This window comes from Macaca nemestrina, chromosome 5 (assembly GCF_043159975.1).
Source record: "Macaca nemestrina isolate mMacNem1 chromosome 5, mMacNem.hap1, whole genome shotgun sequence".
In the NCBI taxonomy this organism is placed as follows: Eukaryota; Metazoa; Chordata; class Mammalia; order Primates; family Cercopithecidae; genus Macaca; species Macaca nemestrina.
In genome coordinates, this window is record NC_092129.1 from 140,760,962 (window position 1) to 140,777,363 (window position 16,402).

General features: G+C 49.0%; 3 protein-coding genes across 12 annotated transcripts in view; 2 read left to right on the plus strand and 1 right to left on the minus strand.

Moving 5' to 3' along the window:
- LOC105489611 (cyclin D3) overlaps nt 1-1,439 on the plus strand; it is a 127,282-nt gene extending 125,843 nt beyond the window's left edge. For all 5 annotated transcript variants that reach the window (XM_011754548.2, XM_071097060.1, XM_011754546.3 and 2 more), the window contains one exon: nt 292-1,439. In XM_011754548.2, coding sequence (XP_011752850.1) covers nt 292-459 — 168 coding nt within the window. In that variant the 3' untranslated portion in view covers nt 460-1,439. The remainder of the gene's footprint in view (nt 1-291) is intronic.
- A 293-nt stretch (nt 1,440-1,732) lies between these two features.
- On the minus strand, nt 1,733-14,875 carry LOC105489612 (bystin like). Its single transcript, XM_011754549.3, has 7 exons — nt 14,267-14,875; nt 8,514-8,676; nt 5,809-5,947; nt 5,312-5,445; nt 4,507-4,667; nt 4,233-4,335; nt 1,733-3,693 (listed from the first exon to the last, which is right to left on the minus strand). Exons 1-7 carry the CDS (start codon nt 14,532-14,534, stop codon nt 3,348-3,350), a joined length of 1,314 nt encoding a protein of 437 aa, XP_011752851.2. The 5' UTR covers nt 14,535-14,875; the 3' UTR covers nt 1,733-3,347.
- Nucleotides 14,876-14,967: 92 nt separating this feature from the next.
- LOC105489679 (mediator complex subunit 20) overlaps nt 14,968-16,402 on the plus strand; it is a 70,843-nt gene continuing 69,408 nt past the window's right edge. For 5 of the 6 annotated variants that reach the window (XM_071097074.1, XM_071097076.1, XM_071097075.1 and 2 more), the window contains exon 1: nt 14,968-15,090. In XM_071097074.1, coding sequence (XP_070953175.1) covers nt 15,077-15,090 — 14 coding nt within the window. In that variant the 5' untranslated portion in view covers nt 14,968-15,076. Of the gene's footprint in view, nt 15,091-15,617; nt 15,710-16,402 lie in introns of those variants that run through there. The other variant, XM_071097078.1, reaches the window with a different exon arrangement.

The window sequence follows — 16,402 nt, forward strand, 5'->3', positions numbered from 1 at the left end:
GAGCAAGTATCTTGGGTGGGGTGAAGGGCACTGGCCCTAGGGGCTCTTTTCTTGCCAAGTGGTGTGCTGGAGTGGGGGTGGGGGATTCGGTGTCAGATGCAGGGCTGCTCTCACACTCCCTTGCCACATCCTCTTGCTAGTTTCTGAGAACTGAAGAGCGATTCCTGGGGCTGGGCTGTGGCCTAACCTCCCCAGACTTCCCCATGTGTTGGGAGCTGTCCTTCCCCTGCACCTGCTGCCAGATGCTATGGGGGGGAGTGTTCAGTCCTCACTGTTCTCCCATGTTCCCAGGACTGCCTGCGGGCCTGTCAGGAGCAGATCGAAGCTGCACTCAGGGAGAGCCTCAGGGAAGCCGCCCAGACCAGCTCCAGCCCAGCGCCCAAAGCCCCCCGGGGCTCCAGCAGCCAAGGGCCCAGCCAGACCAGCACTCCTACAGATGTCACAGCCATACACCTGTAGCCCTGGAGAGGCCCTCTGGAGTGGCCACTAAGCAGAGGAGGGGCTGCTGCCACCCATCTCCCTGCCTCCAGGAACAAACCACACCACATCTGAAGCCTGAAGGGGCGTCTGTTCCCCCTTCACAAAGCCCAAGGGGTCTGGTCCTACCCATCCCCGCAGTGTGCACTAAGGGGCCTGGCCAGCCACGTCTGCATTTCGGTGGGTAGTCAAGCTCCTCCTCCCTGCATCTGACCAGCAGCGCCTTTCCCAACTCTAGCTGGGGGTGGGGCAGGCTGATGGGACAGAATTGGATACATAACGCCAGCATTCCTTTTGAGCGCCCCCCACCCCTGGGGGCTGTTTTCAACTGCCAAAATGCTCTAGTGCCTTCTAAAGGTGTTGCCCCTTCTAGGGTTATTGCATTTGGATTGGGGTCCCTCTGAAATTTCATGCATGATAGACACATATGAGGAGGAATAGTCTAGATGACTCCTCAGTACTTTGGAGGCCCCTATATAATCCGTGCTGACAGCTGCTCCTAGAGGGAGGGGCCTAGGCCTCAGCCAGAGAAGCTATAAATTCCTCTTTGCTTTGTTTTCTGCTCAGCTTCTGTGTGATTGACAGCTTTGCTGCTGAAGGCTCATTTTAATTTATTAATTGCTTTGAGCACAACTGTAAGAGGACATAACGGGGTCCTGGCCATCCCACAAGTGGTGGTAACCCTGGTGGTTGCTGTTTTCCTCCCTTCTGCTACTGGCAAAAGGATCATTGTGGCCGAGGAGCTGCTACAGCCTGGGGTAGGGTCATGCCCTCCTCTCCTGTTGTCCCTCTGCCCCATCCTCCAGCAGAGAAAATGCAACAGGGATGCCCTGGAGGTGGCTGAGCCCCTGTCTAGAGAGGGAGGAAGCCCTGTTGACACAGGTCTTTCCTAAGGCCACAAGGTTTGGGCTGGTGGCCCAGGACCATCATCCTACTGTAATAAAGATTGTGAAATAAAACTGGCTTTGGCTTCTTGGATTGGTGTGTGGGTTAAGTCTATTTCTGGACTGTATGAGGTAAGGAGGCGGAAGCCAGTGGTCTAAAGCAGGGATCATTGAGCCTTTTCTGTAAAGGGCTGGATAGTTAGGCTTTGCGGGCTATATGGTCTCTGACCCAAATATAATCAGTTCTGCTTTATAATGTGACCTATGTGTTCCTGAAAATCACTATGCCATGCAATTTGCACAATAAAAACCACAGGTCTCATGGGAAAAATGGGGCTTGAAGCACAACACTCAAATGAGTGACACATGTTAAAAAAAAGGATAGCTTGGTTTTTACATATGTCAAATGGTTGAGAAATACATAAATATTACAATAAATACGGCCTTTTATCTTGAAGACATGCACTTTGCTTTTGGAAGTGGATGTTGGAAGGGTTGCTCAACACAGGTGGGCAGCTAAGTGAGGTAGCTGGTACATGTTCAAGTGTGAGTTTTGTGTACTAGTTAGGCTTGGTTCAGCTGGGTACAGTTTCCCATATTCACCTAATGTTTCTCGAGGATGAAATCATACACAAGCAAACATTAAGCCTGCGTTATGATCAAACTGTTCCCAAATATATTAAATGGGTTGGAACAAATGCACAATTTTGGAAGCAAATAAGGGTTATAGCAGGATTATACTTAACTCTGCTGTTGTAGCACAAAAGCAGCCACATGAAACATGTAAATGGGTGAGCATGGCTGTTCCAACAAAATTATGGATGCTGAAACTGGAATTTCATGTAATTCCTACCTATCACAAAATACTATTAATTTTTTTTCCCATTTAAAAATGGAAAAATCATTCTTAGCTCATGGGCCACACAAAAACAGGCACTTGGGCTGGGTGCGGTGGCTCACGCCTGTCATCCCAGCACTTTGGGAGGCTGAGGTGGGTGGATCACCTGAGGTCAGGAGTTCGAGACCAGCCTGGCCAACCTGGTGAAACCCCATTTCTACTAAAAATTTAAAAATTAGCCAGGCGTGGTGGCACGCACCCGTAGTCTCAGCTACTCAGGAGGCTGAGGCAAGAGAATCTATCGAACCCAGGAGGCGGAGGCTGCAGTGAGCCAAGATCATGCCACTGTACTCCAGCCTGGGCAACAGAGCGAGACTCTGTCTCAAAAAATAAATCAACAAAAAAAGGGGCACTTGGCCGTAGTTTACTAGTCACTAAAGCTTTCATTGGCTGAAAAGCCAGAAAGGGAGCCTGTTTGATGCTAGCTCTGATCTAACTCTTCTTGGGCCCAGCCTTATTCTCTGGCCTTTCTTGACTGTATCTCTGCTTTCCTCAAGTTTTCTCTTGTAGTCCTTTCATCCACAGCTGACACATGACCATCTTTGGACAACCTGCTCCTGGCTGCTGCAGCCTGTCATGGGAGAAGGCAGAGGATGTGTCCCCAGGTGGCTAACAAGGTGAGTGTAGCCTGGAGAAACAAGCTTGGAGATCAAGGGAGGTGGCTCCTATATAAACGGGACAAGAATGTCCTCCATCTTCCAGATACTAACAGGAGTAATGCCCACCTCCATTTACTACACCAAACACAGAGGTTCAATAAATACCTGCCTTTGCCTTTATCCACAGTGACCTGACACAATAGCCATAGAAAAAGTACTCACACCAAGCCCCAGCTGGGGACTGGGAATGCCAGTGTATGGTATAAGTCGGCTCTCAGAACTGAACAGGGGTAAGGGCCTAGAATGGAAGAGGGAACCAGCCCGACCCTCAGTCCTTCCTGTCCTGGACTGGAAGCCACAGATGTTCCTGTGATCTGTCACTGCCCTGATCTGGGTCTTTAGCCATTAAGGTTTGGTGTCATCTTCAGTCACCAACGGGGGTCTTGGTGTCCTTCCAAACCCCTTTGGCCAGGACAACTGACTGTTTTCTCACTCCATGGTGATGGGAACATCTTCCACATCTCGGGGGACTGCGCTCTGAAGCTCACGCCTGATTTCGGGGGATAGCTGTGGATGGGGCTGCAGCCGGAGCAGTTCTAAGAGGGCCTCTTTCTGGTCTGTGGCCAAGTCGGCCTTGTAGCGCTGGACCAAAGTCAGGAGGCACTGGTGCCAGAGCACAGGCAGTTCACGCTTCTCTGTCCGGAACCCCAGGAAGTGGAAGACTAGGGCATCCAGCACCCGGTAAGGCAGTGCATACTTCTTATCCAGCAGCAGTCGCAGGAAGATGCTGTTGGCACCACTGTATTCCATCTCAGCAATTTTCAGCATGGCCGCGCTAGTGGGAAAGGGAGGTGGGGTAGAGTTAGCGGGGAAAACATTGGAAGAAGGATCCTACTTCTCCCTCTGTGCTTTCCCCCTTTTTTCTTCCCCTCTGCTGGCCCTTACACTATGGTATTCCCCAGGGACCTTCTCACCTACCCAATCGTATTATACTCGCTTGACTTGAGTCACCATCTCTACAGGGATCCACCCAAATCTCTACCTCCAGCATACACTGCTTGTTTCAGTACCCAACTAGAGTATGGTCCAAACATCTCAACGTCTCCACCCTAACTACTTTCTTCCTGTGTTTCCTACTCATTTGTTCATCTATTTACTGAGTACTTTCTTTATACCAGGCACTCGGGCCCTGTTGTTGCAGAACTTACATTTAGGGGGATAATGATACACCTACTCATTGGCTTAAATAAGCACAAACCCAAGACTATCCTTAGCTTCTTCTCCACTCTACCCATCCCCAAGTCCTGGCAATTCCACTATCTGGATATCCACTGACCAGCCCCCACCCCGCCGCTCCACCCCCAGCAACGCTACCTGGAGTGCAACACAGGGATGGAGCACTTGGTGATGATGCTACCCACAATGATGGCTTCCCGGAGGGTGCAAGTGCCAGACTCGCACAGTGGAATCAGGACCCCTGGGGAGAGTCAAAGGGCAGTCACTATGAGCCCAGGATGAGAAAAAGGAGTTACAGTAGGAAGCATTCCCACCCAGCCCAGGGACAGCTAGCAATTTCCCACACCAGGCCTGCTGTGTTCCCCATAGAAGCTCCAGTCCTTCACTTTCTTCCCTGCCTCTGGGATCCCACCTTTGAACCAGGCTCCAGGTTTGAAAAGGGCCTTCTTGAGAGCCATATAGAGATGGAAGTTGAGTCGTTTGTATTCAGCAATGTCATCTCGTACTCGCGGGAGCAGGACAAGGTTGTAGAAGCGCTGGGCCATGCGTTCCTTCAGGTTAGAGGCAAAAATCCTAGTGGGAGTTAAGTCGGGGAAGTTTCCAAGTCACACGACAGTCTGGACCCGGCCCATTAAATATCACCATGGATAGTGCATACAAGAGGTTTTAAAGTAAAATATGGGACCTTTCTTTCAGTGAGGGATGTGTGGGAGCTGTGTGCATGCAACACCCATCAGCTTAGAGAGAGAATAGGAGGGGCAATGAGATATATCCAAATGAGGAGTGCCGTCTGTCTGTGGGAGAGCCAGAGCTTGTGCAAACTGATGGCTACTCAGCTACTCTCCTTCCTCTTGCTATCATGGCTTCTCTCAATTTTGCTATCACTAGGGCCCTGAGCATGTCTGGACAGTCACAGACTTCTGAGGGTCCTGCTACAGGGTTGTATCCAGTGGCTATAAAAGCCTCTCCCCTAGAAATTGATCATGGAGGGCTGTATCCCAGTGGCTATAAAAGCCTCTTCCCCTAGAAATTCATCACAGAGGGTTCCTAACTGGCTAACTGGGTCTTGGCCCCAAAAAATGACACAGGAAAAGCTAGAAAAATGATGCTATAAAGTAGCAGAGAGGGCCCTGGGGCCAGAGGCAAGGAAAGCCTGTCCGTCCCAAGCCCAGCCTGCACCTATAGACCCAAGGCCTGCAAATCCCCATCTACTCTACCTGGTGGCTTGGTACATGGCGGCTGCAGTCCAGGCCTCAGGCTCTGTGACGTAGAGGATTTGTTCCCAGTTGGAGAGTGCAGGGATGATCTTAAATGCCTTAGGCAGTTTTCCACTGCGGTACTTAGATAATACCTAGGGATGAGGGAGGTAAAACAATCATTGTCATCCACATATGGCAAGCTTGCTGTGGGCTAGGAACTTGTCTGGGTGCTTTTAATATACTAACTCATTTCATCCCCACAATAACCCTTTAAGGAGGTGCCATTATTATGCTCGTTTTACAGATGACCAGTGAGAGTTCCAGTAACTGACCCAAGGTTGCCAAGTCATTTACAGGCAGAGCAGGAATCTGAAACCACAAACTCTGCCTCTTAGGTCTGTTTTCTACTGCCTTGACTTCTTTAGTATGAGATGCAGGCAAAAGGCAAAAGCCTGTGGCGGGAGCCCACAGCCCCCAAAGGGGTCTTCCACTGTGGCTCCCCTCTCAGCTCTTACCTCCCGGACCCCCCTGTAGACTTCTAGGACCCGGGGGTCCAGCTGGGGCATAGGGAAGCCCGACACCTCTGACATGACTGTCTCAACCTCTGTCTGCTTCTCAGTCAGCTTCTCCATGATGATGTCAGCCAAGGTGCGCCTAAGAGGGGAAGTGCCAAGGGGAGGGGAGAGAGGAAGGAAGGAGCACTGTGGTCACTGTCCAGGAAGCTCCAGATTCCCCACAGTCCCTTGTGAGCACTGACATACTGCGATCCTGCTGGGATGCGCAGCTCAGAGTTCCCTCTCTGTGCCCATTCATCCACCACAGACAGAATCACTGCAGGGTGCAAATGAACTGAAAGTCATTCCATTTAGGACAAAGCTGGCAGTTGTATGGAGGTTATTATGAATCTCAATTCTGAAATCGGTCTGCCCAGGTTCAAATCCTGGCTTACCCACTCCCTGTATGATCTTGGGCATGTTACTTTACCTCTCTATGCCTCTGTTTCCTCATTTGTAAAATAGGGATAATAACGGTACCCACCTTAAAAGATTAATGGAAGGATTAAATAAGTTAATGTCTGTTCATTACTTGGAACGGTCAGTACACAGCAGTGTATCTATGGAAGTATTTCTAAAACTGATTATGTTCTTTTCAGCCTCCTTAAACACAGTATTGTTGGGTATATCAAACATTATCTTAATGATTCAGCATTACTATCACCTTGAGCTGTCATATAATACCAGTGCCTTCAGAGGCTGCTGAAGTGTATTTATTTATTTTTTTTTGAGACAGAGTCTAGCTCTGTTGCCCAGGTTGGCATGCAGTGGTACCATCACGGCTCACTGCAGCTTCTATCTCTCTGGCTCAAGCGATCTTCTTGCCTCAGTCTCTCAAGTAGCTGGGACCACAGGCACATAGCACAAGGCCCAGCTAGTATTTTATTCTTTTGTAGAGATGGGGTCTCCCCATGTTGCCCAGGCTGGTCTCACACTCCTGGGCTCCTGCCTTGGGATCCCAAAGTGCTGAGATTACAGGTCTGGGCCACCATGCCCAGACTGACATGTATTTAAAGCTCCTCAGTTGGGTGCAGTGGCTCGTGTTTGTAATCTCTGTACTTTGTGAGGCTGAGGGAGGTGAATCACGTGAGGTCAGGAGTTTGAGACCAGCCTGGCCAACATGGTGAAACCCCGTCTCTACTAATAAAACAAAAAGTAGCCAGGCGTGGTGGTGCGCGCCTGTAATCCCAGCTACTCGAGAGGTTGAGGTTGCAGTGAGCTGAGATCACACCACTGCCCTCCAGTGTGGGTTACAGAGTGAGACCCTGTCACAAAACAAAACAAAAAACAAACTGCTCCTCTTTTCTGAGGTCCTACTCAACGCCAGGCACTGAGTCTGGGACTTTTCAGTCCCAGAGTCAGTGCAACACTTATAGGACATGGAAACTTACGCAGACATGGCAACTGGGCCTCACAGCCGTCAGGTGGGGTTAAGAGTCAAACTCAGGTTTTTGAAAGTCTTAAGTTAAGATGCTTTATAGTACCTTATAATGTGCCCCCAAACTAAATGGCCTCTGATTGTTGAATTCATGTGGATCTAGGCTTGCTTTCTGAAGACGCCAGCTATCATTTCTTACAACTGCCAGAAGTTCTGATTACTTCAAGGAGCTTGTCTATTCTATTTACTGCAAGCTGGAAAAGCATTCTGCTAAATTTGTCAGCGTTATCAGTGAAGTAGGAGTTATGAGGTGCTGAATGAGAACCTGAGAGGCTCTCTGGTGGGACAGGCCCGAGTACGTATTTTGTGACACGTATTTCAACTGTTAGGCATCAATCTGGGAGAGGAGCTCATTTTCATTTCTTCATTCTGCATTTTCAAATAAGTTGCCACAGAATTTATCAGCCTCCTTGTCCTTTTACAGTACAATTAGCAATGAGAGATGCATTAACCCCAAACAATCTAAAGTATCAGGGACACCATTATGTTAGTATCACAGGGTCAGAATGAACTGGTTGAGGACCCTTATCCTAGACTCCACTCCCCACGGCCAAAATTTATGGGCTCAGGAGTTTGACCACAGGCAGTCTAAATGCCTGCATGTTTTGGAGCCAGCATTTATTATAGATGGGAATAAATTAGTGGTCCTAACTGGGAGCAGTCTTGCCTCCCAGAGGACATTTAGCAACGTCTGATGTCATTTTTGGTTTTCATAATTAGAGGGAAGGTTGCTACTGGAGCCTAGAAGGTAGAGATCAGAGATATCTACTAAACATCCCACACTGCACAGGATAGCCTCCACACACATATAAAATTACCCAGCCCAAAATGTCAATAATGCTGAGGTTGAAAAACCCTGGCTTAAATGAAGCTTAGGATATGAACACTTGTCCAAGGAAGTTGAGCTTACCACTAAAAAAACCAAGAATACCAAAACCAGATGCAATAGGATGGCTCTCCCCAGAGGTGTAGAACGGGCCTGGAGCTGTTTCCCTGGCAACTGGGCAGTTGTACAATAAATGGACAGAAGGATACAATGTTTTCTGAGGCTGGGTCATTCCCACTCACAGTGGTCTGCTGAGGATGGGCCAGTTTTGTCAAGGTGGTCCCCTACAACTAGCAACTCCAGGGCCCTTTCCTAAAGTAGGGAATCGTAAGTCTGCCAGGGAACTTGTTTTCCTGTGGGAACTTTCTACAAGCACCCATTATCCCAAATCCCCAGACCTACCTGGCAGGAGGGTTCTTGTTCATGAACATCTCTATGGCACGCTCATCCTCAGGGTCCACGACCACCTCTGCATGGTGGCCCACCCCTGTCATTGTGGCAGCCTTCTCCAGGGTGGGCCACTCCTCATCCTCGTCATCTGATCCATCCTGAGGCATTCTTGGACCTAGAAGAGAGGAGACTAAATGGATGAGCACAGCAAAAGGTAGCTGAGGGATTTAGTCAGTTTAACTTTAGTCATTATGTAGTACAGGCCTCACATGTGGTTGTGATAGACACAGGTATGTGCAGTGAAACAAATGAGGCATGCATTAGCTCCCTGTCCCCAGGGGCTTGCAATCATGCTTGAGAAACAAAACGTATACACAGGAAACAATGAGAAAGAAATGGCCATAAGTAATAGTTAACATACCATACTCAGTTATGTAGAAGGAACTTCTTTTTTTTTTTTTTTGAGATAGAGTCTCACTCTGTCGCCCAGGCTGGAGTGCAGTGGCGCAATCTCGGCTCACTGCAAACTCCGCCTCCTGGGTTCATGCCATTCTCCTGCCTGAGCCTCCCAAGTAGCTGGGACTACAGGCACCCGCCACCACACCCAGTTAATTTTTTGTATTTTTAGTAGAGTCGGGGTTTCGCCACATTGGCCAGACTGGTCTTGATCTCCTGACCCCTAGTGACACCTCGGCCTCCCAAAGTGCTGGGATTACAGGCGTGAGCCACCGCGCCGTGCCTGTAGAAGGAACTTCTAAACACTGTACCCATGTTAACTGTTTAATCCTTACAAACCCAAGAAGTGGCCGGGCGTGGTGGCTCACGTCTGTAATCCCAGCACTTTGGGAGGCTGAGGTGGGCGGATCATGAGGTCAAGAGATTGAGACCATCCTGGTCAACATGGTGAAACCCCGTCTGTACTAAAAATACAAAAATTAGCTGGGTATGGTGGTGCGTGCCTGTAGTCCCAGCTACTTGGGAGGTTGAGGCAGGAGAACTGCTTGAACCCAAGAGGTGGAGGTTGCAGTGAGCCAAGGTCACGCCACTGCACTCCAGCCTGGCGACAGTGAGATGCTGGCAAAAAAAAAAAATACATAAAATTAAAAAAAAAAAAATAAACCTTCTTACGGAACATTGGCAAAAACTTAAAAAATAAATAAATAAATAAATAAAAATAAACCCAAGAAGCGGATACTATTATTATACCCAGTTTCAGATGAGGACACTGAAGCACCAAAAAGTTGATAATTTGCCCAAGACAGGTAGTCTGGGTCTAGACTGCATTCTTCACCACTATTCTACACATATTAGGGTTTGATTATATGCCACAATGAGTGGTAGAGACGACATATGCACTTAGAGGATGAATGAGTGGCGAGGACAGTTAGACGCTGGATGGGCAGTTTGGGAGCAGGCGGAGTGTGTTCCAGACGCGGAGAAAATAAGGCTTCGGATTTAAGTGTCTCCTAGGCAATAGCAATAAATAATGCTAGGTAGGTGGGAAAGGTGAAGCCAGACTGGAGGGCCTTTAAAGTCAGGCAGTGGAGTTCAGATTTCAATCCACCAGTCTATTTAAATAAATGAAGTTGGCTGGGCATGGTGGTTCATGCCTGTAATCCCAGCACTTTGGAAGACTGAAGTGGGTGGATCATCTGAGATCGGGAGTTCGAGACCAGCCTGACCAACAAGGAGAAGCCCTGTCTCTACTAAAAATACAAAAAATTAGCTGGGCGTGGTGGCGTGTGCCTGTAATCCCAGCTACTTGGGAGGGAGGCCGAGGCAGGAGAATCGCTTGAACCAGGGAGTTGGAGGTTGCAGTGAGCCGAGATCGCGCCACTGCACTCCAGCCTGGCCAAAGAGCAAGACTCCATCTCAAAAAAAAAAAAAAAAAAAAAAAAAAAAAAGGGCCGGGTGTGGTGGCTCACGCCTGTAATCCCAGCACTTTGGGAGGCTGAGTCGAGTGGATCATGAGGTCAGGAGATCGAGACCATCCTGGCTAACACAGTGAAACCCAGTCTCTACTGAAAATATAAAAAATTAGCCAGGCATGGTGGCAGGTGCCTGTAGTCCCAGCTACTTGGGAGGCTAAGGCAGGAGAATGGCGTGAATCCGGGAGGCGGAGCTTGCAGTGAGCCAAGACTGCGCCACTGCACTCCAGCCTGGGCGACAGAGCGAGACTCCGTCTCAAATAAATAAATAAATAAATAAATAAAATAAATGAAGTTAGTCCATTTAAATAACTTCCATTTTTGGAAGGCTACATGTCTGGGCATCTGGAAAGGGGGGCTAATAATCCAAGTGGGGAACTATAATGCTATGTATCAATAGGTCATTAACAACAAAGGCAGTGGCAGTACGTGATAAACGCTAAGGGGGAACAGACATTTTGTCTCCACGTGCCAACAATCTCCCAAATGTGTACTTTGTAGGTGGTTCTCCTTAGCGCCAGACCCTAACTCCAGGTGTCTCCTGTACAGCCGCTCTTGGATGACTCACAGTCACCTCAAATCTCACCTGTCATCAACTATATTAATTTTCTTTCCCTCCTAGGTCTATAATGCTAACCATCCACAGCTCAGTAAATGGTACCACTGTCCACCCAGTGCTAAGCCTGGGAGGCGCTCCTGCCTCATCCCTTGCCCTCACCCTCAACACCCAATCAATTACTAAATCCTATTCAATTTTACCTTATAGACTGTCTCTCACATGCTTCACAGCCCCATCTAAGCCTAGATCAGCATCATTTCTTGCCTGGATTTATTCAACAGTCACCCACTCATCTCCATGTTTCTGACCTTGCTTCCCTCCAACTCATTTTCCACTCTGCAGACGGTAATCTTCCAGAAACACATATTTGATTTGATTAGCCCTATACTTAAAATTCTCCAGTAGCTTTCCATTCTTCCTATTGCTGTAAGGATGGTTTTTAAATCTTTTGCAAGTTTGCTCCTACCTACCTGACCATCATTCATTACCCATTAACCCAGTCATTCAGCAAACACTGAGCACCTACACTATATGTGAGGCACTGTTGGAGGTGCTGGCAATATATCCATGAACAAGAGAAATCAAAAGACTTTGTTCTATACAGCTTACATTCTAATTGGATGAGACAGTCTATGACCATACCACTCTGAACGCACCAGATCCTGTCTAATTGGAAAAGACAGACATAAATAAACATACAAATATACTGGGTTAAAATATAAGTACTATGGGCCAGGTGTGGTGGCTCATGCCTGTAATCCCAGTACTTTGGGAGGCCGGGGCGGGTGGATCACCTGAGGTCAGGAGTTCGAGGCCAGGTTGGCCAACATGGCAAAACCCCCATCTCTACTAAAAATACAAAAAAAAAATATTAGCTGGGCGTGGTGGCAGGCGCCTGTAATCCCACCTACTTACGAGGCTGAGGCAGGAGAATCACTTGAACCCAGGAGGTGGAGGTTGCAGTGAGTCGAGATCACAGCATTGCACTCCAGCCTAGGCAATGGAGCGAGACTCTGTCTCAAAAAAAAAAAAAAAAAAAAAAAAAAGTACTATGAAAAAAGATAGGGCAGAAATATTGGGAGTATGGAGATGGAGTAGAGTGCTGCAGTCGTAAATGGAGTAGATAGGCCTCTCTGAGAAAGTAACCCTACAAGTGTATGAGAACAAACTATCCCAGAGAGAAGGAACAACCAGGCCAAACGCCCTAATTTCCCATGTTTAAGGCACAATGAAGCCTGTATAGGTGGAGTGGAATGCGCAGAGGAAAGCAGTAGAAGAAGTCAGACTGGTAAAGGAGGCAGATCATAAAGCGCATTGTAGACCATTGTAATCCCCTACCTGTGGAGTGCTTTGTAGAGAGTATGAGATATGGCAGGGTGCAGTAGCTCACACCTGTAATCTCAGCACTTTGGGAGGCCAAGGAAGAGAGGATCACTTGAGCCCAGGAGTTTGAAACCAACCTGGGCACCACTGTGAGACCTCATCTCTACAAATAATTAAAGAATTAGCGGCTGGGTGAGGTGGCTCACATCTGTAACCCCAGCATTTTGGGAGGCTGAGGTGGGCGGATCACTTGAGGTCAAGAGTTCAAGACCAGCCTGGCCAATATGGTGAAACCCCATCTCTACTGAAAATACAAAAATCAGCTGGATGTGATGGCTCATGCCTGTAATCTTCGCTACTAAGGAGGCTGAGGCAGAAGAACTGCTTGGTCCTAGGTGGCAGAGGTTGCAGTGAGTTGAGATCGTGCCACTGCACTACAGCCTGGGCCGTCTCAAAAAAGAACAACAACAACAACAAAAAGAATTAGTTGGACATGCTGGCACACACCTGTGGTCCCAGCTATGTGGGAGGCTGAGGTGGGAAAGATAGCTGGAGCCCAGGAGATTGAGGCTGTAGTGAGCTATGATTGTGCCACTGCACTCTAGCCTGGGTGACAGAGTGAGAGACTCTATCTCAAAAAAAAAAAAAAGAAAAAGAAAAAAAGGAGAATATGAGATACTAACGAGGAGGCTACTGTGATAATCCAGGTGAGAGATTGTGGTGGCTTCAACAGGATGGTGTTCCAAAGCGGTGAAAAGTGGTCTGATTTTGAATATACTTTGAAGGCAGAGTCATCAGAATTTTCTTACAGATCAGATGTGGGGAGGGAGAGACAGAGAGAGGAGATGGGGCGGGGGAGAGAGGGAGAGACGGGGAGAGAGAAATAGAGGAGTCTAAAGTTTGTCTTGAGCAAATGAAAGAATACGCTACTGACGGGGAAGACAATGGTGAGAGAAGCAGGTTTGGAGAGGTCAGGATTTCTGTTTTGTACATGTTAAATTTGAGCTGTCAGATTTTAAATTGGAGTTGCCAAATAGGCAGTTGAATATAAGAATATGGATTTCATGGAAGAGGTCAGGGCTAGACTATAAAGTTAGGAGTAGTCACCCAAGAGATGGTATTTAAACCACGAAACTTGCTAGCACCAGAGAATATTTGAAGAGGTCAGAGGACTGAGGATAAGAGGTTGCAATAAGAGTCAGTCAAGGATACTGAGAAGTGAGGTGGCAGTAAAACAGAAGTGTTGATGTCTTAAAACCCAAGTAAGGATACTGTGGCCAGGAGGCCACTATTCAATTGCGTCAAATATTGCTTTAGATGAGATCTGGAAAACGGATGAAGCATCTCAGAGGTCAACACTCCCTCCCTAGCGAGAAAATATCAAACGTCTTTCATCTCTCTCCCTCTTTGGCTGCTAAGCAATGTGTTTTCTGCTCATAACACTTCCCATTCGTTTTTCAGTTCTCAACTTAAAAGGTCCTGCTGCAATCGGAGAAGCTTCTCAAGACCAATGCTATTGTTACCAGGGAAGCGACACTTTATCATAGAAAAATATTATTCTAAGAGTCTACTTAATTGACTCTCTACTGGGCTTGACTGTAAGGTCCTTAAGTCAGACGTGCCTATGTTGTTTACTTCTGTACCCAAACATTCGATAGAACTCCGAGCATAGTACAAAGCTCGTAGTGGGTATCCCATATATATTTACAAAACCAATGGATAAATGCTAGGGTGGAGGGAGCGATTACTGTTGGCCTAACTTAGGGGATGTGTAAAAGGGAGTGCCTAAAACTAGGAGTGGACGCGGAGGGCTCTGAACAGGGTCCATTACTTTTGCAAGTGTAATACGGACCCTTTGTTGACTCGAAGCAATTCCCCTGCCAGACACTTTTTAGCTGTCCACCCCGCCCCACTACTGGCCACTGTCTTCCTCGGATCTCATCCCAGACACTCACCCAGCCGCGTGGTGCGTTCCCGCGACGCCGCGGGCTTGTCCCCAGTCCCATGCTCGGCCTCGAGCTCCTCCTGTTGCTGCCGTGCTTGCTGCAAAATCCGCCGGCTCAGCCGGGGTCCCACATACTCTTCCTCCGTTTCTCCGGTCCTGCGACCCCGCCGCTTCTCCCGGACCCCTGCCCGCACCGCATTCCCAGCCAGGATCTGATCGGCCAGGGGCGCATGTTTTTCCTGACCCCCGACCCCACGGGCCGCCTTCAATTTGGGCATTTTTCTCGAAAACGTTGTCGCGGAGGTTCGCACGTGGGGACGGCGAAAAAGCCAGATTGCGCTTGCGCGGTGGACTCCCGGCTCTCAAGAGGCCACGCGGCGATCACAGCGCCCCCTAGCATTCGGAGGCCAGAAGCGCCATCAGCGCCGCCCCTCCCACTAAAAGAGCTCCCGGGTTCCGGAGCTGGACTCCCCAATATATTCACAGCCTTTAACGTTAGCTTCTCTCAACAGTACAGTCTTTGAGTGTCGCTCTTAGCTTCATGGGTCTAGGCCTAGAGTGCTCAGCCAAACGAGAATGTCTGGATTTAGAAACCTGTGGGCGGGAATCCGCAGATGATGTCACTGGAGGTGTCACCGAGGGGCCCTGAGACCCGCCCCACTCCTTGCGGAAGGCGTGGACCCGGCGCTCTGTTTTTACGTATTTCCGGAGTCTCTTCCGAGACCGAAGGTTGTGTTGGGGAACTGAAGCAGTTTCTGTGGGCGGATAGGGAACCCTGCGTTTCTACCGTGTGATCCGGCCGCCTTCCTGGCCCGACGCCATGGGAGTGACTTGGTAGGACTGCAGGGGGTTTTGTGGGGCGGAGCTTGGAGTTGTGAAGGGCCGAAAAGAGGACCTTGACCGTGGTCCGCCGTCCCCTGGGAGCTGTCCTCGGGTTGTGTGGATGAGAGGATGCCGTGCGAGCCGCGGGTTCCCCGGCCTTGTTTCCTCGGAGATGCGCCCCTTCCTCTTGGAAGGCGGGAAAGCAAAGCGAATTTTTTTTTTTTTTTTTTTTTTCTTTAAGACGGAGTCTCGCTCTGTCGCCAGGCTGGAGTGCAGTGGTGCGATCTTGGCTCACTGCACCCTCCGCCTCTTGGGTTCAAGCGATTCTCCTGCCTCAGCCTTCCGAGTAGCTGGGACTACAGGCGCCCACCACCACGTCCGGCTATTTTTTGTATTTTTAGTAGAAATGGGATTTCACCATATTGGCCAGGCTGGTGTCGACAAAGCAGTTTTTTTTTTGTTTTTTTTTTTTGTTTGTTTGTTTTTGAGACGGAGTCTCGCTCTGTCACCCAGGCTGGAGTGCAGTGGCCGGATCTCAGCTCACTGCAAGCTCCGCCTCCCGGGTTCACGCCATTCTCCGGCCTCAGCCTCCCGAGTAGCTGGGACTACAGGCGCCTGCCACCTCGCCCGGGTAAGTTTTTTGTATTTTTAGTAGAGACGGGGTTTCACTGTGTTAGCCAGGATGGTCTCGATCTCCTGACCTCGTGATCCGCCCGTCTCGGCCTCCCAAAGTGCTGGGATTACAGGCTTGAGCCACCGCGCCCGGCCGACAAAGCAAAGTTTTTATCCCAGGAACCTATCAATGGTTGTGTACCTCATTCCCTTCTAGATTCATTTTCCTTCCCGTGAGGCCATAGTACTGCCCGCAATGGGACGTCAGGGTTGGAAAATAGGGTCTTTGGACTGTGACCCACCTGCAGACAGGGTTAGAGGGAGTGGGTTATAAGCAATCAGGAAACAGTATTTTTAAAGATTTTCTTTATTTTTCTTTATTTCTTTTTCTTTCTTTCTTTTTTTTTTTTTGAGACGGAGTTTCGCTCTTGTTGCCCAGACTGGAGTGCAATGGCGCGATCTCGGCTCACAGCAACCTCCGCCTCGCGGGTTCAAGCCATTCTCCTTCCTCAGACTCCGGAGTAGCTGGGATTACAGGCATGCGCCACCACGCCCGGCTAATTTTGTATTTTTGGTAGAGACGGGGTTTCTCCATGTTGGTCAGGCTGGTCTCGAACTCCAGACCTCAGGTGATCCGCCCGCCTCGGCCTCCCAAAGTGCTGGGATTACAGACGTGAGCCACCGCGACCGGCCAAGATTTTTGCCTACCCTT

Excerpts from the sequence above, each read along its gene's own strand:
- LOC105489612 (XM_011754549.3), bottom strand. The coding sequence starts at position 14,534 with ATGCCCAAATTGAAGGCGGCCCGTGGGGTCGGGGGTCAGGAAAAACAT. Across the intron at positions 5,948-8,513 it reads AACAAGAACCCTCCTGCCAG|GCGCACCTTGGCTGACATCA; the intron begins GTAGGTCTGGGG and ends TTCCCCTCTTAG. Across the intron at positions 4,336-4,506 it reads ACCTGGAGCCTGGTTCAAAG|GGGTCCTGATTCCACTGTGC; the intron begins GTGGGATCCCAG and ends GACTCTCCCCAG.